Source organism: Schistocerca serialis, chromosome 5 (assembly GCF_023864345.2).
Source record: "Schistocerca serialis cubense isolate TAMUIC-IGC-003099 chromosome 5, iqSchSeri2.2, whole genome shotgun sequence".
NCBI classification, from domain to species: Eukaryota; Metazoa; Arthropoda; class Insecta; order Orthoptera; family Acrididae; genus Schistocerca; species Schistocerca serialis.
This window is the reverse complement of record NC_064642.1, coordinates 142,205,499-142,226,525: the sequence shown is the minus strand read 5'-3', so window position 1 is coordinate 142,226,525 and position 21,027 is coordinate 142,205,499. Positions and strand designations below refer to the sequence as shown.

At 39.8% G+C, this 21,027-nt stretch overlaps 1 protein-coding gene across 1 annotated transcript in view; it reads right to left on the bottom strand.

Annotated features, from left to right (window-relative positions):
- LOC126480953 (queuine tRNA-ribosyltransferase accessory subunit 2) overlaps window positions 1-21,027 on the bottom strand; it is a 75,397-nt gene that overhangs the window by 32,453 nt on the left and 21,917 nt on the right. Inside the window, exons 4-6 of the mRNA XM_050104380.1 lie at window positions 15,795-15,951; window positions 2,659-2,847; window positions 388-569 (exon numbers count right to left, since the gene is read on the bottom strand). Of these exons, the coding sequence (XP_049960337.1) occupies window positions 388-569; window positions 2,659-2,847; window positions 15,795-15,951 (528 nt within the window). The remainder of the gene's footprint in view (window positions 1-387; window positions 570-2,658; window positions 2,848-15,794; window positions 15,952-21,027) is intronic.

Below are 21,027 nucleotides of genomic sequence, written 5' to 3'. Positions count from 1 at the left end.
GCTGCACTGACTACTAAACTAACTGATAAAGAATCTGCTTGCGATCATTTAAAACTTCTAAATGTTCTATTTTTATTATATTCATCTTTCATCAAAAGGTATCCCACTTTGGGACATGATCGATCCTAAGAAAGTAGTTCCCCGTACTACCTTTTTCCTGCAAGTATTGAAGAGCATTCTTAAGCCCTGTCAGCAATTGTGAAGATTTTAATATTGCACTTTCTTGCCCAAATCTGCTGGATGTACAACAATTAATGACATGTAATGAACAGAAATGGAAAATTAAATGAAATACTGCTTTGCCAATAAACCGAATATAGAAATGAAGTATCCTGAGTGACATTACGTAGAAGACTACTAAGAAAAAGATCAGAGACAATCTGAAACCTGTGCTGTTTGGTGTGCTCATAATCCAATGAGTTGCAGAACACTAAAGCTGATCCTCTCTCTGACACGATAAACGGGTATGAGCTGTCAAATACATCAATTCCAGACTCTACCAGTTTAAGAACCATATCTGGATTCCAACAACCATGAGTAATACGGGGCTTGTCTTCTGGAAGTAACTTCTGAAACAGTAATGGTAAACGAACATCACTATATGAGAAAATATCAATGAAGATAATAATACAACGATTTATTATGTCAACTGAACATATATTAAATATATGAACTGTAGTGAGCAAAGAAAAGAATTTATTTTGAAAATAATTATAGCTAAGTCCTGAACATAAGAAACATGAAGAGCATTCCATCTTTTTCCAATAGGCAGTGCAATACTGTGGAGGGTGACAAAATACATGTAATTTGTGTGAATCACTATGCACAAATCGCAAATTTTATCAATGTTAGCAGTGTTGATCTCAAAGCATAATTGTTATAACAAAAAAGGATAAGTGTGACAATTCAACAAACCAGTCATCCGATGAACCTGACATACATTGCTAGCTTCTTTTGCATCTAAAATATTTCATTTTTGCAAACCTATCAAGAAAAGCTGACGTAGCATGGAAGTAGTAGTAAAAAGGTGGTGTAGATAAAATTGATCATAACAAGTACAGGGTGTCTCAAAAGGTATGCTACAACTTCAGTGTATTATAGCACATAAACTAATTAAGATATTCACACCATGTTTGGCTTATGAGACTGACATGCAAAGTTTCGTTTGGGTGTATTCCAGATTGTTGTGAATGAAGCATAATGACAACAGTTCAATATAAGGCTCAGTGTATGGAATGTTTTATTCAGACCAAATCAGACACACAGGTTCATACGAACTCCCAAACATGTTAAGGGAGTATCCACCCTTCCAGATATCAATACTTCAATGGTACAGGGATTTTATGCAGACAAGAAGTGTTAATGTGAAGCATCATACTAGCTCACCTGGGAGAAATGACACTGACACAGAATGGATACAGTTGCCTTTCCAACATTCACCACAGAAGTCTGTTCAGAGGGCGCCGCAGGACTGCAAATCCCAAGGGATAACTGTGCATTCGGTCCTTCAGAAACATTTACAAATGTACTGTTGTGCATATTGAAACCAGGTGACAAGCCACAATGTACGCCTTTCACTGTGGACGTTCTTCACTGATTAGAGGGAAGATGGAAATTTTCTAAATAACCAAATATTTCCTGGCAAAGCTATGTTCCACATGTGGAGTGTGGTAAACAAACACAATGTTTGTATCCAGGGGACAACCAATCTGGATACTGTGATGGAAAGGGTATGTGAATGTGTAGTGTTGTTTGATGAGTGGTCATATTGTAGGACCATTTCCTTTCTCGGGGGAAGGGGCAAAAACAAAAAATCATTAATTCTAACAATTACCTTGAGATGCTAGAGCCGTTTGCATTGCAACAACTGGCTGACTGCTAAGAAACAATCTTTTCCAACAAGATGTTGCACTTCCACATTGAGCTCAGTCAGTGTGGGATGTTCTAGACCAGGTATTTTCAGATCGCTGGATTGCCAGGAGTGATCCAATTCCCTGGCCTCCTAGGCCTCATGACATTACACTAATGGACTTCTTCTAAGTGCCTGTCCCACACATAAATGATTTAAATAACTGAATAGTTGCTGCCATTACCACAGTTGATGTGAACATGTTGTGACAGGCATTGGTAGAGCCCGAATACAAACTAGATGTTGTGCATGCCACCAAACGCATACATGTTGAAATTGACTGAACATCATAAAAACTATGTGTGATAGTGTGTCGTGTAAACCAAACGCAGATTGAACATTTTAATTAGTTTGGATACTATAACACATTATAATTGTAAGTACATTTTGAGACACCATGTATTTCTAGATATGAAAAGTTTAATTTCATTAGTCTGAAGAAAGGCAATTCACACCATGGGATGATACTTATGAATTTTAAAAATGACAAAAAGGAAGACAACAACTAACAGAACTCTTTACAGTAAAGAAACAAGTACAAGATAATTTAAGAGAGTCCAAATTGTCAAATTTACATTGCAGGACTGATGATGAATGGCATACAACAAATTTTCTAACAAAAAATACCAATGACAGTATAAAGACTTTGGGACTATTTATTTAGTTCTGCTACATATAAAAAACATACTTACTCATAAAGCATAAAACCTGCATTACTACTCACTAAACGAAATACTTTTCAGACTTACTACAGTCTCCTGGATCACTTCTCTGATGCTAGAGAATGTAATTTTCTCCACATCTGGTCCATTGGTATGTAGGCCATCAATAACAAAGCCAGATACAGGGTGCTGAGCTGCAGCTCTGGCTGATTCTTGTCTTGCATGTACGCTGTATCCTCCTTCAATTACTGCGAAGAGGCTACTGCTTTGTAATGTCTGAAAAACATCACATTTCACGAAGCGTGATGAAACGACACAGCTATGAGTAAATATATCACAACACAGGCTAATGTCAGTACTAAGTAACATTTCAAAAAAATTAAGAAAGACATATTTTACTCTAATGTGATTTGTTAAAAGTACTGAATTCTTATGCTGCTGAGCCCAGAATACAACAATCTGATTGCAGGATCCATCAATGAACTAACTAGTGTTTTGCTCCAGTAACACTTTCAGTATTAATCACTCAAAAGCTAGCCATTTCATAAAACACTGACACACAGAGGTAGCTTGGCTGGCATTTTCATTACTACCAGCAACTGGTAGTTGCACTCTTATTTATAAACCAGGAAGCCACGCAAATCAAAAATTGTTTTCCGTGTGCAAGGTTTTGGAGCCAATGGCTCCTTCTTCCAACAGAAGGGTTGGAGGCGAAGGCCTGGAGAGGATTAGGAAAAGGGTTGGAGTTCAAAACCCATCCAGAACCCCAGGTCAGGGGAGACTTACCACAAGGGATAAGAAGGAAAGACTGACTGTTGGGGACTGCACTGGCTCCAAAAACCTTCATACATTACACCTTCTTTTATAAGTGTGTTCTCCTGCCACTGTTTGGTGGGTAGATGTTTTTATCTATCCAATTACTTTGTTGTTGTTGTTGTTATTGTCTTCGTCTGAAGACTGGTTTGATGCCGTTCTCCATGCTACTCAATCCTGTGCAAGTCTCTTCATCCGAGTAACTACTGCAACCTACATCCTTCTGAATCTCCTTACTGTATTCATCTCTTGGCCCCCCTCTATGATTTTTACCCCTCACACTCCCCCCAATGATAAGCTGGTGAGGCACTGACATTTCAGAATGTTTCCTACCAACCAGTCTCTCCTTCTAGTCAGACACTGCCACAAACTTCTTTTTTCCCCAATTCCATTCAGTACCTCCTCCTTAGTTACATGATCTACCCATCTAATCTTCAGCATTCTTCTGTAGCACCACATTTCAAAAGCTTCTATTCTCTTCTTGTCTAAACTGTTTATTGTCCACGTTTCAGTTCCATATATGGCTACACTCCAAACAAATATTTTCAGAAAAGACTTCCTGGCACTTAAATCTATACTCAATGTTAACAAATTCTTCTTTTTTAGCAATGCCTTTCTTGCCATTGCCAGTCTTCTCTTTTAGTCTACATCTAATATCCTCTCTACTTCAATCATCATCAGTTATTTTGCTGCCCAAATAGCAAAACTCATCTATTACTTTAACTGTATCATTTACTAATCTAATTCTCTCAGCACTGCCTGATTTAATTCAACTACATTCCATTAGCCTAGTTTTGCTTTTGTTGATGTTCATCTTATATCTTCCTTTCAAGACAGTGTCCATTCCATTCAAATGCTCTTCCAAGTCCTTCACTGTCTCTGACAGAATTGCAATGGCATCAGCAAACCTCAAAGTTTTTATTTCTTTTCCCTGGACTTTAATTCCTACTCCAAATTTTTCTTTTGTTTCATTTATGTTCGCTCAATATACAGATTGAATAACATAGGGGATAGATGAAGATGAAATGGGAGATACGATACTGTGTGAAGAGTTTGACAGAGCACTGAAAGACCTGTGTCGAAACAAGGCCCCAGGAGTAGACAGCATTCCATTAGAACTACTGATGGCCTTGGGAGAGCCAGTCCTGACAAAACTCTACATCTGGTGAGCAAGATGTACAAGACAGGCGAAATACCCTCAGACTTCAAGAAGAATATAATAATTCCAATCCCAAAGAAAGCAGGTGTTGATAGATGTGAAAATTACCGAACTATCAGTTTAATAAGCCATGGCTGCAAAATACTAACAAAAATTCTTTACAGACAAATGGAAAAACTGGTAGAAGCCGACCTCGGGGAAGATCAGTTTGGATTCCGTAGAGGCAATACTGACCTTATGACTTATCTTAGAAGAAAGATTAAGGAAAGGCAAACCTACGTTTCTAGCATTTGTAGACATAGAGAAAGCTTTTGACAATGTTGACTGGAATACTCTCTTTCAAATTCTAAAGGTGGCAGGGGTAAAATACAGGGAGCGAAAGGCTATTTACAATTCGTACAGAAACCAGATGGCAGTTAGAAGAGTCGAGGAGCATGAAAGGGAAGCAGTGGTTGGGAAGGGAGTAAGACAGGGTTGTAGCCTCTCCCCGATGTTATTCAATCTGTATATTGAGCAAGCAGTAAAGGAAACAAAAGAAAAATTCGGAGTAGGTATTAAAATCCATGGAGAAGAAATAAAAACTTTGAGGTTTGCCGATGATGATGTAATTCTGTCAGAGACAGCAAAGGAGTTGGAAGAGCAGTCGAATGGAATGGACAGTGTCTTGAAAGGAGGATATAAGATGAACATCAACAAAAGCAAAACAAGGATAATGGAATGTAGTTGAATTACGTCGGGTGATGCTGAGGGAATTAGATTAGGAAATGAGACACTTAAAGTAGTAAAGGAGTTCTGCTATTTGGGGAGCAAAATAACTGATGATGGTCGAAGTAGAGAGGATATAAAATCAAGACTGGCAATGGCAAGGAAAGCGTTTCTGAAGAAAAGAAATTTGTTAACATCGAGTATAGATTTAAGTGTCAGGAAGTCATTTCTGAAAGTTTTGTATGGAGTGTAGCCATGTATGGAAGTGAAACATGGACAATAAATAGTTTGGACAAGAAGACAATAGAAGCTTTCAAAATGTGGTGCTACAGAAGAATGTTGAAGATTAGCTGGGTAGATCACGTAACTAATGAGGAGGTATTGAATAGGACTGGGGAGAAGAGAAGTTTGAGGCACAACTTGACTAGAAGAAGGGATCGGTTGGTAGGACATGTCCTGAGGCATCAAGGGATCACAAATTTAGTATTGGAGGGCAGCATGGAGAGTAAAAATCGTAGAGGGAGACCAAGAGATGAATACACTAAGCAGATTCAGAAGGATGTAGGTTGCAGTAGGTACTGGGAGATGAAGGAGCTTGCACAGGATAGATTAGCATGGAGAGCTGCATCAAACCAGTCTCAGGACTGAAGACCACAACAACAACAACAGGGGATAGGCAACAACTCTGTCACATTCCCTTCTCAACCATTGCTTCCCTTCCATGCCCCTTGACTCTTATAACTGCCATATGGTTTCTGTACAAACAGTATATAGTCTTACATCCCTGTATTTTACCCCTGCCACCTTTAGAATTTGAAAGCGAGTATTCCAGTCAACTTTGTCAAAAGCTTTCTCTAAATCTACAAATGCCATAAACGTAGGTTTGCCTTTCCTTAACCGACCTTCTATAAGAAGTTGTAGGGTCAGTACAGCCTCGTGCGTTCCAACGTTTCTCCAGAATCCAAACTGATCCTCCTCAAGGTTGGCTTCTACCAGTTTTTCCACTCTTCTATAAAGAATGGGTGTTAGTATTTTGCAACCGTGACTTACTAAACTGATAGTTCAGTAATGTTCACACCTGTCAGCACCAGCTTTCTTTGTAATTGGATTTATTACATTTCTCTTTAAGTCCAAGGATATTTCACCTGTCTTATACATCTTGCACATCAGACGGACTAGTTTTGTCATGGGTGGCTCTCCCAAGGATATGAGTAGTCCTTGTATATGCCCGGCACATTGTTTCATCATAGGTCTTTCAGTGCTCTGTCAAATTCTTTACGCAGTACCGTATCTCCCATTTCATCTCTATCTACGTCCTCTTCCATTTCCATAATATTACCCTTAAGTATATCACCCTTGTATAGCCCCTCTATAATACTCCTACCTTTCTGCTTTCCTTCCTTTGCTTAAGACAGTTTTTCCACCTGAGCTCTTGATATTCATACAAGTTGTTCTCTTTTCTCCAAAGATCTCTTTTATTTTACTGTAGGTGGTATTTATCTTTCCCTTATTGATATATGCTTCTACATCCTTACATTTGACCTCTAGCCATTCCTGCTCAGCCATTTTGCACTTCCTGTCAATCTCACTTTTTAGAAGTTTATATACCTTTTCGCCTGCTTCATTTACTGCATTTTTATATTTTCTCATTTCTTCAATTACATTCAATATCTCTTTGTTAACCAAGAATTTGTACTAGCTCTCATCATTTTTACCTACTTGATCCTCTGCTGCCTTCACTATTTCATCTCTCAAAGCTATCCATTCCTCTTCTACTGTATTCCTTTCCCCTGCTCTTGTCAGTCAAAAAGTTTCCTAATGCTCCCTTTGAAACTCTCTACAACCTCTACTTCTTTCAGTTTATTTCAGTATATCAAGGTCTTGTCTCCTTAAATCTCTACTCAGTTTCTTGTGTTTTAATCTACAGTTAATAACCAATAAATTGTGCTCAGAGTCCACACCTGCCCCTAAAAATGTCTTAAATTTAAAATCTGGTTCTGAAACCTCTGTGTTATCCTTATGTAATCAATCTGAACCCATCCGGTGTCTCCAGGTCTCTTCCATGCATACAACCTTCTTTCATGATTCTTAAACCAAGTGTCAGCTATGACAAAATTATGCTCTGTGCAAAATTCTACCAGGTGGCTTCCTGTTTCGTTTCTTTCCCCCAGTCCATATTCACGTACTATTTTTCCTTCTCTTCCTTTTCCTACTACTGAATTACAGTCACTCATGACTATTAAATTTTTGTATCCCTTATTAATAATTTATTTTATCTCATCATAAATTTGTTCCATCTCTTCATCATCTGCTGAGCTAGTTGGCATATAAACTTGTAGTACTATGATGGATGCGGGCTTCATGCTTATTGGCTATAATGTGTTCAATATGCTGCTCATACTAGTTTACCCACATTCCTATCTTCTTATTCATTATTAAACCTACTAACCCTATTTGATTTTGTGTTTATAGCCCTGCATCCACCTGATCAGAAGTCCTGTTCCCCCTGCCACTGAACTTCAGTAACTCCCACAATATCTAACTTTAACCTAACCATTTCCCTTTTTAAATTTTCTGACCTGCCTGCCAAATTAAGGGATATGATATTCCATGCTCTGATTCGTAGAATGGCAGCTTCGTTTCTCCTGATAACGACATCCTCCTGAGTAGTCCCTGCCCAGAGATCCGAAGGGGGGACTATTTTGCCTCCAGAATAATTTACCCAAGAGGATACCATCATCATTTAACCATACATGGCCGTATCAGTCAATCATCTGGGCTGTTGCACCTGCAACTACTGAAAGGCTGCTGCCCTTCTTCAGGAACCACACATTTGTCTGGCCTCTCAACAGATACCCCTCCACTGTGGTTGCACCTACAGTACAGCTATCTGTGTCACTGAGATATGCAAACCTCCCCACTAACAACAAGGTCCATGGCTCATTATATAGTCAAAAATTGATTATTTTTGTTACTCTATTAACAAAGTATCACAGATCCATCAGTCTCTGCCCATCAATGTATTCTTAACTTTAAAGCCATAACTACAACAGTTCAAACTCCAATTATTTTGAATGTCTTCATGTTTATGAGCAGCAGTGGCTTTTCTGATATTACATGCCAGGCCAAATCATCTGAGTAACAAAAATAAGCACTAATTAAATTAAGCAGTTTCTTTTAAAACTACTGTCTGTTTAATAAGTGGTACATCGCAATGCTCATCACATCATCATAGTACTGTCCATTTTATATCCACTGCTGGGTAATAGCCTCCTCCAGAATTTGCCATGCATTTCTGTGTATAATTGTATGCCTCTTGTTACTGTTGCATGTTTTTAGTGTCATCCACCCACATTTCACTAGGTCACCTTCTTAGTCTTTTGTTATATCTTGGCATCCAGTGAAATACAAGGTGTCTACACTGAAATACCATGTTAGCTGACGCAGTTTAAAAATAGTAAATCTTTCTTCGTTTCAGGTCTGACTTGTCTGTTGGGTGCGAAAGGATCTAAAGTAGCTGCCTAATTTTTATCAACATTTGACACATTTTCACTGTTGTCTGCCCAAGTGAAAATTGCATCAGTTCAGGAAAAGGTACAAACTGTGCTTTGGTATGCAGAGTTTAAACCCACTGTTATGGTGCAAAAGCAGTTTTGTTCTTTTTGCAGAGAAACAGCACCAAATGCAAAGAGGATAAAAGCATGGCGCAAGCAGTTTCTGGATACTGGCAACATTCTGAAGCAGCATGCAGAGGGTCGCCGTGGCTCTGAAAAGCAAGCTGAGAATGTTTGCCAAGTCCATGCAAATCATTTCATCAGGTTTCATGAGAACTTCACATGCCATGTGCAACTGTTTGTAAGGTCTTCAAAAAGTGGTTGCATCTATATTCATACAAGGTGCTGATTCTGCAGCCATAAAGTCTGCAACAGTGGTATGGATTTCCACTTGAAATGTTTAACTGAATCGACCAGAAATGTGCTTTCTTATCAAGTGTTATGTTATCTGATGAGGCCACATTCCATGTATCTGAAACTGTGAATAAGCATAACGTTCACATTTGGGTGCCACTGAATTCACTGGGAAAAGGTGTGTGAGAGCATGAAAGTGAATGTTTGGAGAGACTTTTGTGCAACAATGTAACTGGACTGTTCTTTGCTAAGGAATGACGTACCTAGACGTGTTGGATATGTCTGCTTTTCCCCGAGGCTGAAGACCTGTAACCAAACCTTTGGTTTCAACAACATTGTGCACCACATCACTTGTCATTGGCTGTTTGGACAACTCTCAATCAGACATTTGCAGGGCACTGAATTGGATGAGATGGACCCATGAACTGGCCCTCCTTGATCTCCTGATATCATTCCAATCGATTATTTTTTCTTTTTTCATTTTTGTTTTTCCTGGAGCTACGTGGAAGACAGGATGTTTGCCACTGCAGTGCAGGACCTTCAAGACTTCCTTATTCAAGAGTGGAAGTCATAGGTACCATCCCTCCAGACATACTGCAAAGGACCTGGATGGAAACTGAATACAGACTACACATTCTAAGTGTCACTGCAGAGGCTCAAGTGTAAGTGTTTTGATTTGATTTTTTAACTTAACTTGACATACAACTTATTTTTGTGAAGGAAATAAATTGATTTCATTTAATCTTGTGTTGAGAGCAATTTGAATATAGCATTTTGATACAGACACCCTGAACTTTTGTGATCTATCTACCATCTATTCACATGACTATATGCCTACCGACGTCCATTTCATGTTCATTACTCTCACATTAATACCTTTTACTCCAGTCTACTGCCTATTATCTCTCACAGATATCAATATGAACCTTCAAATTGCCTGCTGAGCAAAAACTAGTAAAACCCTACTTAGTTTACCTAATTCCCTCAAAGACATTTTTACTATTCTGTTCATTTCTTTTGCTATTCAGCCAAGTCTTCTGAATATAAAAATTCCTCAACTAGCTCTGAGACTTCAGTGTTAATTTGTACTATTTTTTCCTGAAGCACTGATAACAGATTATTTTAGATCTATGATAACTGATTTCCAGGTCTACTTTTAAACTTGCTTTATTAAGTTGTTCTATTTGCTCAAGAAACATCAGCAAATGAAGGTGGTTCATATATGTTCCACTAACATATTCTGTCTACATTTTCCCAGTCTAATACTCTGAATACCGGCCAGGTTAGCCGAGAGCACTAATGTGGTGCTTCCTGGACTTGGGTAGGCGTGCCGGCCCCAGATCGAATCCGCCCGGAGGATTAACAATGAAGGCCGGTGTGTCGGCCAGCCTGAATGTGATTTTTAGGCAGTTCTCCACATCCCACTACATAAATACCGGGACGGCCCCCATGTCCTGCCTCAGTTACATGATTCGCATACATCTCAACACGTTCACACTATCCCATGGATTGCACTAGATGCAGACAGCTGGGGTACACTAATTCCGTCCCAGGGGGTACGGGGTGGTGACAGGAAGGGCATCCAGCCACCCCTTAACATTAACCTTGCCAAATCCAACCCTAACCATGCCGACCCTGCAAAACTGCAGGATAAAGGCACAGGCATAAGAAGAAGAATGCTCTGAATACTCCAAAACTCTTTCAACTGAGAATTCTGGCTACGGAGATGAAGTCTAATGGAAGATCTAGTAAGAACATGAACTTTCTTCAGAGTATTACCATAAGGAGAATCAACTGCATTGTTACTCATGTGCTGTTAATACAGATTTCATTCAAAATGGGGTCAAAATATTTCTCAGAAGTTATGACCCACAGGCATAGTAGCAATTCAGACTCAATGCTCCATTCTACAATTTGCTCATGACTCACAAGTGGCCTGTTGTTACCACCATATAGCGGAGACACTGAATTGCAGATAGGCACAACAAAAAAGACTGTCACAAATAAGCTTTTGGTTATCAAGGCTTTCATCGAAAATAGACAAAAAAAACCACACACACACACACACTCACTCACACACGAAAACGCAACTCACACGCACGTGACTGCAGTCTCTGGCAATTCAACTGAAGCCAGCAATGGCCTGTTGTGCTATATCCACATCTGGAGCCACATTGTTCCTGTGCCAGACTGACATCAAGAGTTTTTTTCTAGGTGATTGGTGATAATGTTTGTGAAAATTTAAAGTAAAACAATTACTGCATTGTTCCAGTCTTGGAGAAGTACCATCTGGCATGCACATTCAATAAATAATTTTGCAGGCTCCTTTTGCATTAATTTTCCTCCCAATTCAGCCATTTCTATTGAGCTACCATAATCTTCTTCTAACTTTCCTTTCTTCACACCTCGAATAGCTTTCTATATCTCATCTGTCATTACTTCACGAATAATATATTTGCATTAGTAACCATCTTTGTTTGCGATTCCCCCCTTTGAACTACACAACCAGTTTAAGAAATCTTTGAAAGCTTATAAATGTTTTTTCACTTCTTAACTGCTATACTACCTGTTGTCTTAACTGACAAATGTGATACCCACAAAAAGTAAATTTTGGTATTGTTTTCTTCACACTCTTATTTTTTTCAAATGTTTCCACCACTCAAACTTACTTGATGGAGCGGACATGTACCAGAATCATTTCCCTCCCTCTTCATTCTGTTTGAGAATGGTGTGCAGGAAAAAAATTGGTACCTCTCTGTCTGTATTCAAATTTCTCAATTTTATTGTCATGGTCATTATGGTAAAACTGGAGGAAGTAGTACACTTCTTACTTCTTATTGGGATGTAACACATCACAGCCTTTGAGAGTAGAGTCTCTACGGGGTGCATAGAACCAAACTTCTGAAATTTACTGAGTTCCAGAAACACAAAAAAGCGCAGTTGCTTTAAAAATACACTGTCTGACAAAAACTGTTAAGCATCTGGAAGTGGCTGAGGGAAAAAAATGGAACTTCATAGGTTGAGGGGGACTTGAAATTATTTCAGTGTTTACATTATTGAGCAAAATATATAAAGAAATTGTCAGTATCAGCCCACATATCAGTATGGCATTGCACCTCCTCTGAACTGGACGTATGCACTGATTCGGCAGTGAAGACATTGTATCCTTTCCCGAAGCAAGCTGGTATACAACTGTTGTAACTGATCTTTGGTATCCTGGGTACTAGCACTGAGATGAAGTTGAAATCCAAGCTGGTCCCACACATGTTAAATCAGGGACAGATATGGGGATTCTGTTGGCCATGAGAGTATGTCCAAATCATGTAGTCAGTTCATAGAGACATTTGGCACGCATGGATGTGCAGCATTTTGCAACAGTATCATGGTGTCATTTTTCAGCACGAGAGATAATACATGAGACTGTAGGCTATCCATGACATACCACTGTGCCATCGAAATTCCCTCAGTCACTACCAGCTGTGACCTAATGTCACATACTACGTCTCTCCACACCACGACACCAAGAGTAACACCGCTGTGCCTCCACAAAACATTGGAAGGATGGGAATCTTCTGTGGTCACCACCATACTAGTCGACACAGGCATACAGGGTAATGTAGAACTGTGATTCACTGCTGAACACAGCGCAACATCATTCATCAGCAAGCCATGCTTCTCATCAGTCACAGCACCACTCTAAATAAAGACATTTGCACTGTTACGTTAAATGCAGTCTACTCACGGTATGGTTATCACCTGGTCTGGTTGCTGCTACTCTCTGGCCAATGGAATGGGATGGCATAGAATCTTGCAGGGAGTCCATTACGTGTTCCCGAATGGCCTAGGGTTCCCGGCAGTGTAAGGTGCACAATATGGTGATCTTCCTTTTATGGTGGTCAGACACGGTCGACCAGAACCTCACCGATTATGCCCCCCACAAGCTCCCATGCCGTCCATCATCTAGCCAGTGTCACATCCAAACGCCCCACAAATCTGCATATTTCCTGATTCGACCAACCGGCCAAATGGAGGCACACAACCATGACACCCCATTCAAACTCTGTCCGGAGCTGATAATGCTGTCTCACACCAGTTCCTTCACAGTGATAACATGTGACACTGTTCATGCCCCTTATAACCCTACCAGGACTGGTGACAATGCTACAAATGGGGACACTAATGCACTCTGGTGACCATTCTATCTGTTACAGAGAATTGTAGCTTTACTTATTTCGACATCCATCAATGGTGTGGATGTATATTAAGTTACACTGACATCTGACCACACCCTCTAGGTGCAGCACTTTTTTTGTCGGACAGTGTAGTTTTACAAGTTCTTACAATAAATATCTATGATGTTTACCTTCCCATATCTCAGCTAACAAATACTTCACAGGTGTCAATGATTCCAGTGATAACTGATTGTGTAGCCATATAATACTGGGTCTTTTTGACTAATAACATAGTTTTCATTATATTTATTTACTATGGCTGTATGTCCACCTTTGCACTGACTGCAGTCCATCTTGAACTTGAAGCCTTTTGTACCAATTTTCTAACAGCGAAATCTCCCTATACACAATTGCGTCTGCTGAAAACTGCTTCAAAAAGCTCATTGCCTGCTAGGTTGCTTGCATACATTGTGAACAACAATGGTCCTAAACCACTTCTCTGAAAAAAATGCTAGACACTGTTTTCCCTTCTGATGATGTTACCCCTTTAAGAATGACTTATTGGGTTCTGCTTGCTAGGGAGTCTTCAGTTCATTCATATATCTGCTCAGATATTCTGTAGGCACATATCTAGTTAACTAGGCAATGGTTTAGAATTTTATTGGAGGCATTTTAGATGTCAGAAAATATAATATCAACTTTGACTCCATTGCATACGGCACTCTGAACCTTGTGAACAAGCAGACTAAACTGAGTTTCACGTCTTTGTGGAACTACAATGAGGTGAAAAAAGTCACAGGATAGTGATATGCACATATGCAGATGGCAACAATATCACGTACACAAGGTATAAAAGGAAAGTGCACTGGTGGAGCTAACATTTGCACTCAGATAATTCATGTGAAAAGATGTATGATGTGATTACAGCTGCACAATGGGAATTAACAGATCTTGAACGTGGAATGGTAGTTCGAACTAGACTTATGGGACATTCAATTTCGGAAATCGCTAGGGAAGTCAATATTCAGAGATTATTAGTGTCAAGTGTGTGCTGAGAACACTGTCTTTCGGGCATTACCTCTGATCACAGACAACACAGTGGCTGATGGCCTTCACTTAATGACCGAGAGCAGCATAGTATGCATAGAGTTGTCAGTATCAAAAGACAAACAACACTAAATGAACTACAGAAATCAACATGGGACGTATGATGAACGTGCCCGTTAAGACACTGTGGTGAAATTTGATGTTAGCAGGCTATGGTAGCAGATGACAAGTGTGAATGCCTTTGCTAACAGCACAACATTGCCTGCAGTGTCTCTCCTGGACCCATGTTTGGTTGGACCCTTGACAACTGGAAAATTGTGGCCTGGTCAGATGACTCCAGTTTTCAGCAGGTAAGAGCTGATGGAAGGGTTCAAGTGTGGCACAGACTCCACGAAGCCATGGAACCAGGTTATAAACTAGGCACTGTGCAAGCTGATGATGGCTCCACAAGGGTATGGGCTGTGTTTACATGGAACGTACTGGGTCCTCTGAACCAACTGAACCAATTATTGACTGTAAATGGGCGTGTTCAGCTGCTTGGAGACCATTTGCAGCTATTCATGGACTTCATGTTGCCACAAAGTGATGGAATTTTTATGGATGACAATGTGTCATATCACCAGGCCACAATTGTTCACGACTAGATTGAGGAATATTCTGGGCAATTCAAGCAAATGATTTGGCCTCCCAGATTGCCCAACATGAATTCTATTGAATATTTATGGGACAGAGTTGAGAGGTTAGTTCATACACAAAATCCTACACTGGCCACACTTTCACAATTATGGACAGCTATAGAAGCAGCATGGCTGATATATTTCTGCAGGGGACCTCCAATGACTTGAGTCCATGCCATTTCGAGTTGCTACATTATGCCAGGAAAAGGAGGTCCAACACGATATCAGGGGGTATCCCATGACTTTTGTTGCCTTAGTGTACACTGCTTCCTACTAAGGAGCTTGTTGTTTTGAAAAAAGTCATCACATACAAGCATAATGCATGTTCCACAATCATTTTGCAAGTTGCAAAGGTATAAGTAGAATCTCACCCAAGTTGGCCGGTACCGATATGTCAAATTTATTCAATATCAGGCACGTTGAAACTTATCAGTGTCTTATTCTTATGCTTCAGTGAGGATTTGTTTCCTTGTTTGCTGATTTATGGAACAGCACTGAAACTCCATCTCATTTCCATTCAATGCTCAAATAGTCACACTGAAAACTAAGGATTGCTTTCTTCCTGTGTATAGAGGATACAGCAGATAATTATTCCCACAGTGAATGCTGAAAATCAGAGCAATGCAATGTACTTTACCTATATATTAATGGATCAAAACACTTAAATTTTGCTGAACATGGGTTGCTTTCCTGTGTATGTGACTAAGACTTTGACACTGAAGCTGACACAAACTGCACACACCTTTGATGCCTTATGCCTCCGAACACAGTGTTTAAGAAACTCTGATGTGCGATCAACACACTTCCGCGTACGTTTTTTGCTGCTATGGATATCCGTATCACCATCACAGAGTGCTTGGTACATGTCAGGCTGGAAGGCTTCAATCAGATCCATGTACCTGAAACCAATTTTACTGTTGAAGCTAAACATACACTTACAATGATCACTATATGTATTTCAGACACATAAATGAATATTTATTACAGAATAAAACCAATTTTACTAACAGTACAATATATAAAATTTAACTAAAATGGACACCCACAACAAAAAATGAATCTCTCTCTTTCACTATTTTGGCTTAAATTTTGCAAAAGATGAACAAGGTAGTGTTACTGAATGGTATTTTAGATTTACCCCGTTCTCCCTCCAGAGTTGTGATAATGTCACACACAACAGTAAATCAATGCTCTTGTAAATAAACACTTAACTTCCAACAGTGAAGTGTTACTTCTAGTTCAAATTGTACTCCTGATTTGCTTGAGAAAGCAAAGGTATATTTTTTATTTGTCACTGACCACTTTCAGTTACCTTTTGTCATTAAGTAAGCTACATATACATGACAAGGGTATTTTTTAACATAATTCCAGGAAACTCAGGCTACTGTTACACAGATATTAATAAAACTTAATGCCAATGCTATTTTATTTTATAAATATAAATATCTGCTACAATGTAGATCGAGCATTAAAAAAAAATTACGGTTCTTAGAAGTTAAAAGACAGACTGAGCAGCCTTGGATAATTAATCAAAAAATATTTATATAAGTAATTTTCTAAGACTAATTAGTCTTTTAGAATCTCTATCCTGGAATATGAATGTCCAAAGTTCTCCTGGTGTTGCGATAATAAATGTTTTTATTGGCACCTTCCTCAAACATTGTTGTTGCATGAAGTAATGCAACATAAATGACTATGTTTGCATTGATTCTTCAGCATGATAGAGGACGTACATACATTCCTTAGGATTAACTCTGCTGATTATTCTGGCCATTTTTTCCTGTGCTTTCAGAATTTCACCAAAATGACAAAAGTGTCTGCAAATCATTATGCTAAAAAATAATTGAGACTGGAATAACCCCATGTATACCATCCTTAGATGACCAATAATGACTGCATCCTTTAGCTTCTGCAGAAAGCAGAACACAGTCATGTTATTCTTTCACAGACAATGACTAACACATCTGCCTAATTTTAACTTGAAATAAATATCTTACAGATGCATTAATTTACTTTCCTTTCCTTTATTTAGTCTTAGAATCATGTGGTTTGTTTTACCACAGTTGCAAATGAGTTCATTAAGATCAAAATTAATTCACTGCTGACTACTATTTCCTTTATTAATTTATTTTTTATTTTCACGTCTAGTTCTGTAGGACCAAATTAAGGAGCAAAACTCCAAGGTCATGGAACATGTCAATACATGAAATTACAACATAAAAGTATTAGCAGATAAAATAAAATGTTTATGACCAAAAAAAAAAAAAAAAATCAAGCCACAAGTATAAGTAAACGCAATCAACAATGTAACACAAGAATCAGCTCAATTTTTCAAGGAACTCCTCGACAGAATAGAAAGAGTGACTCTTCAGTTTCAATTTGAAAGTGTGTGGATTACTGCTAAGATTTTTGAATTCTTGTGGTAGCTTATTGAAAATGGATGCAGCAATATATTGCACACCTTTCTGCGCAAGAGTTAATAAAGTGTGATCCAAATGCAGATTGGATTTCTGCCGATTATTAACTGAGTGAAAGCCACTAATTCTTGGGAATAAGATGATATTGTTAACAAGAAACGAAAGTAAAGAATATATATATTGAGAGGCCAACGTCAAAATACCCAGACTAGTGAACAGGGGTTGACAAGAGGTTCACAAACTTATACCGCTTATAGCCCAAACTGCCCGTTTCTGAGCCAAAAATTGGAAGAGTTGCCATATGATGATGTTTTAATGCTGTGGTCATCTGGATAAGACTACTGGATGACCTCTTACATAAGTAGAGAAATGTTTATTGCAAGTAATGGAAGGAATGTCCTCGTAGCATTCCTTTTGATAGTTTCAATAAATGATTCACATAGTTATACAGAAGATCATCCAGTTGGCAGGGATGCTGATGATCATAACACTTTATAAATAGATCATATGTTGCAGGAAACATTACTTCAATAATGAAATTAGAAAACTGTTTAATTATTCTTTAATTTTTTGATAAGGAATTGTCAATGGTGTAGTACTGCAGAATTTATAAAGGATTGTACCTACTATTTCATGTGTTAACAGATTCTAACAAGTGAGCGGCCACTTTAACACGCCCTGTACTTACTTACAGTGTTATATTCTGTTGGAATAATTCTGATTTCTTACAAATGTTTTGAAAATACAAACTTCATCGCTCTGTTTTTTTAAAACTTTTTAAAGCATCACACACTCAAAATAAAATCACAGAAAATTTATTTGTAAATACAAGAATTATATTTTAATGCATTCATGAATTAGTTCATAACAATCATTTGATTATTTGTGTGGGGGATCAAGGTTCTAAGCACAAATCTTATGAATGTTTTAACAGTTAATTTCATCTATATTATATAGTATGAGGGTGCGGTGAAAATTAATGCTGCTAAATTTTTTATTCTGTTCTCAATATGGACTAGGTATTACATGTCATGTATATTTATCAGTCCAACCCCCAGTTTGCTTATGCAAGATGCAACCCTCTGCTGTTAGAGGGCTGAGAATTGCAGCATGTAACATGGCTGTGTGCAACATAACTACTGTACGTTGATGTGAGAAAACTTAAAGCATGAATTCAAAGACTTCACCCACACATGAAACACCCACTCCTTCAGCATGACAATGCCAGACCACAACGAGCACTGCGACATCTGCCACAATCTGACATTTTGGGTTCACTGTCGTTGATCATCCTCCACACAGTCCCAACTTGGCCCTATCTTATGTTCATCTGCTTCAATGACAATATTGCAAAGAACAGATTACTGCTCACCGTATAGTGGAGATGATACATCACAGATAGGCACAACAAAAAGACTGCTAACAAGTGAGCTTCAGTCAGCTTAAAGTAGGAAAAAAAGGAAGCAAAGAAGCACACACGCACGCACACACGCGTGCACCCCTCCCCCTCCGCCCCCCCCCACATGTGGACGCGCGTGCACACACACACACACACACACACACACACATATATATATATTCACTCAAGCACAACTCACACACATGAACACTGTCTCTGGTTGCCAAGGCCAGACTGCGAGCAACTGCATATGATGGTAGAGGCAATTTGCATGGTGGAGGAGGGGGATGGATAGCAGGGCCGGGGTGGGAGATGGTAAAGTGCTGCTTCTGGGAGCATACAGGGATGAGCGTGTGTTGGGAGGTGGGGTGGTGGGGTGGGTGGGTGGAGGGGGGGGGGGGGGGGGGAGCGGAACAGGAGAGAAGTGAAGAGACTGTGGTTGCATTAGTGGAATAGAAGGCTGTGTAGTGCTGGTGTTGGAGCAGGGAAGGGGACAAGTGGTTGAAGGACAGCGGCTGTCAAAAGTTGAGGCCAGAGGGTTTATAGGTACATAGGATATACTGCAGGAAGAGTTCTAACCTGCACACTTCAGAAAAGCTGGTGTTGGTAGGAACAATGCAGATGGTGCAGGCTATGAAGCAGTCACTAAAATCAAGAACATTGTGTTGGGCAATGTGCTCAGCAATTTGGTCCAGCTGTCTCTTGGCCACAATTTGTCAGTGGCCATTCGTGCAGACAGATAGCTTGTTGGTTGTCATTCTCACATAGAGTGCAGCACAGTGATTGCAGCTTAGCTTGTAGATCACGTGACTGCTTTCAAGGCCCTGCCTTGATGGAATAGATGAATGCTTGTGACTGGGATGGAGTAGGTGGTGGGGGAAGGGTGTGTGGGATAGGTCTTGCATCTAGGTCTATTAAAGGGATATGGGCCATGAGGCAAGGGGTTGGGACCAGGAGTGGGGCAGGAATGGACAAGGATATTACGTATGTTTGGTAGGCAGCGGAATACCACTGTGCGAAGGGTGGGAAGGATAGTGGGTACAATATTCCTCATTTCAGGGTAAACAAGATGTAGTCGAAACCCTGGCGGAGAGTGTGATTCAGCTGCTCCAGTCCTAAGTGGTACTGAGTCACAAGGGGAATGCTCCTTTGTGACTGCACAGTGAGAGTTTGGGAGGTGGTGGGTGACTAGAGAGATAAGGCACGGGAGGTCAGTTACTGTACAAGGTTGGGAGTGTAAGTTCAGTGTGTGAAGACCTCAGTGAGACCCTTGGCATATTTCAAGAGGGACTGCTCATCACTACAGATGCGATGACCACTGGTGGCTAGACGACCACTGGTGGCTATGCCACACGAAGAGACTTCTTGGGTATGGAATGCGTGGTGGCTGTCAAAGTAGAGGTAGGTTTCATATGGATAGAGGTACTGATGCAGCCATCTTTGAGTTGGAGGTCATTGTTGAGGAGGGTGGCTTGTTGGGTTGAGGAGGGACACATGGAGCCATGGGGGAGAAAATGAGTTCTGGAGGAATGTGGGTAAGGTGTCATCACTCTTGTTGCAGATCATGAAGATGTCAACAATGAAGCTGAACCAGGTGAGGCATCTGGGATTTGGGGAGGTTAGGAAGGATACCTCTACATGGCACCCGAATATGTTAACACAGGATGATGCGATGCAGCTGCCCATTGCTCTGTCATAGATCTGTTTGTAGGTAATACCTTTAAAGGTGAAGTAATGGAAGCTGAGGACATAGTTGGTGATAGTGACCAGGAAGGAGGTTGTGGTTTTGGAATCTGTTGGGCACTGGGAAAGGTTGTGTTCAATAGCGGTACGGCTGTGGGCATTAAGGATGTTAGTGTAAAGAGAGGTGGCATTAACAGTGACGAGCAGGAGACTGTGTGGTAAAAGAACAGGAACTAAGGAGAGTGGGTGAAGGAAATGGTTGGTGTCTTTTATATAGAAGGATAAGTTGCTGGTAATATGCTAAGGGTGCTGGTCTACGAGAGTAGAGATTCGCTCAGTGGCAGCACGGTTAACTGGCCACAATGGGGTGTCCTGGCTGGTTGGATTTATGGACTTTAGGAAGCATGTAGAAGGTAGGAGTGTGGGAAGTGCAAGGGGTGAAGAAAGAGGCAGACTCAGGGGAGAGATTCTGGTAT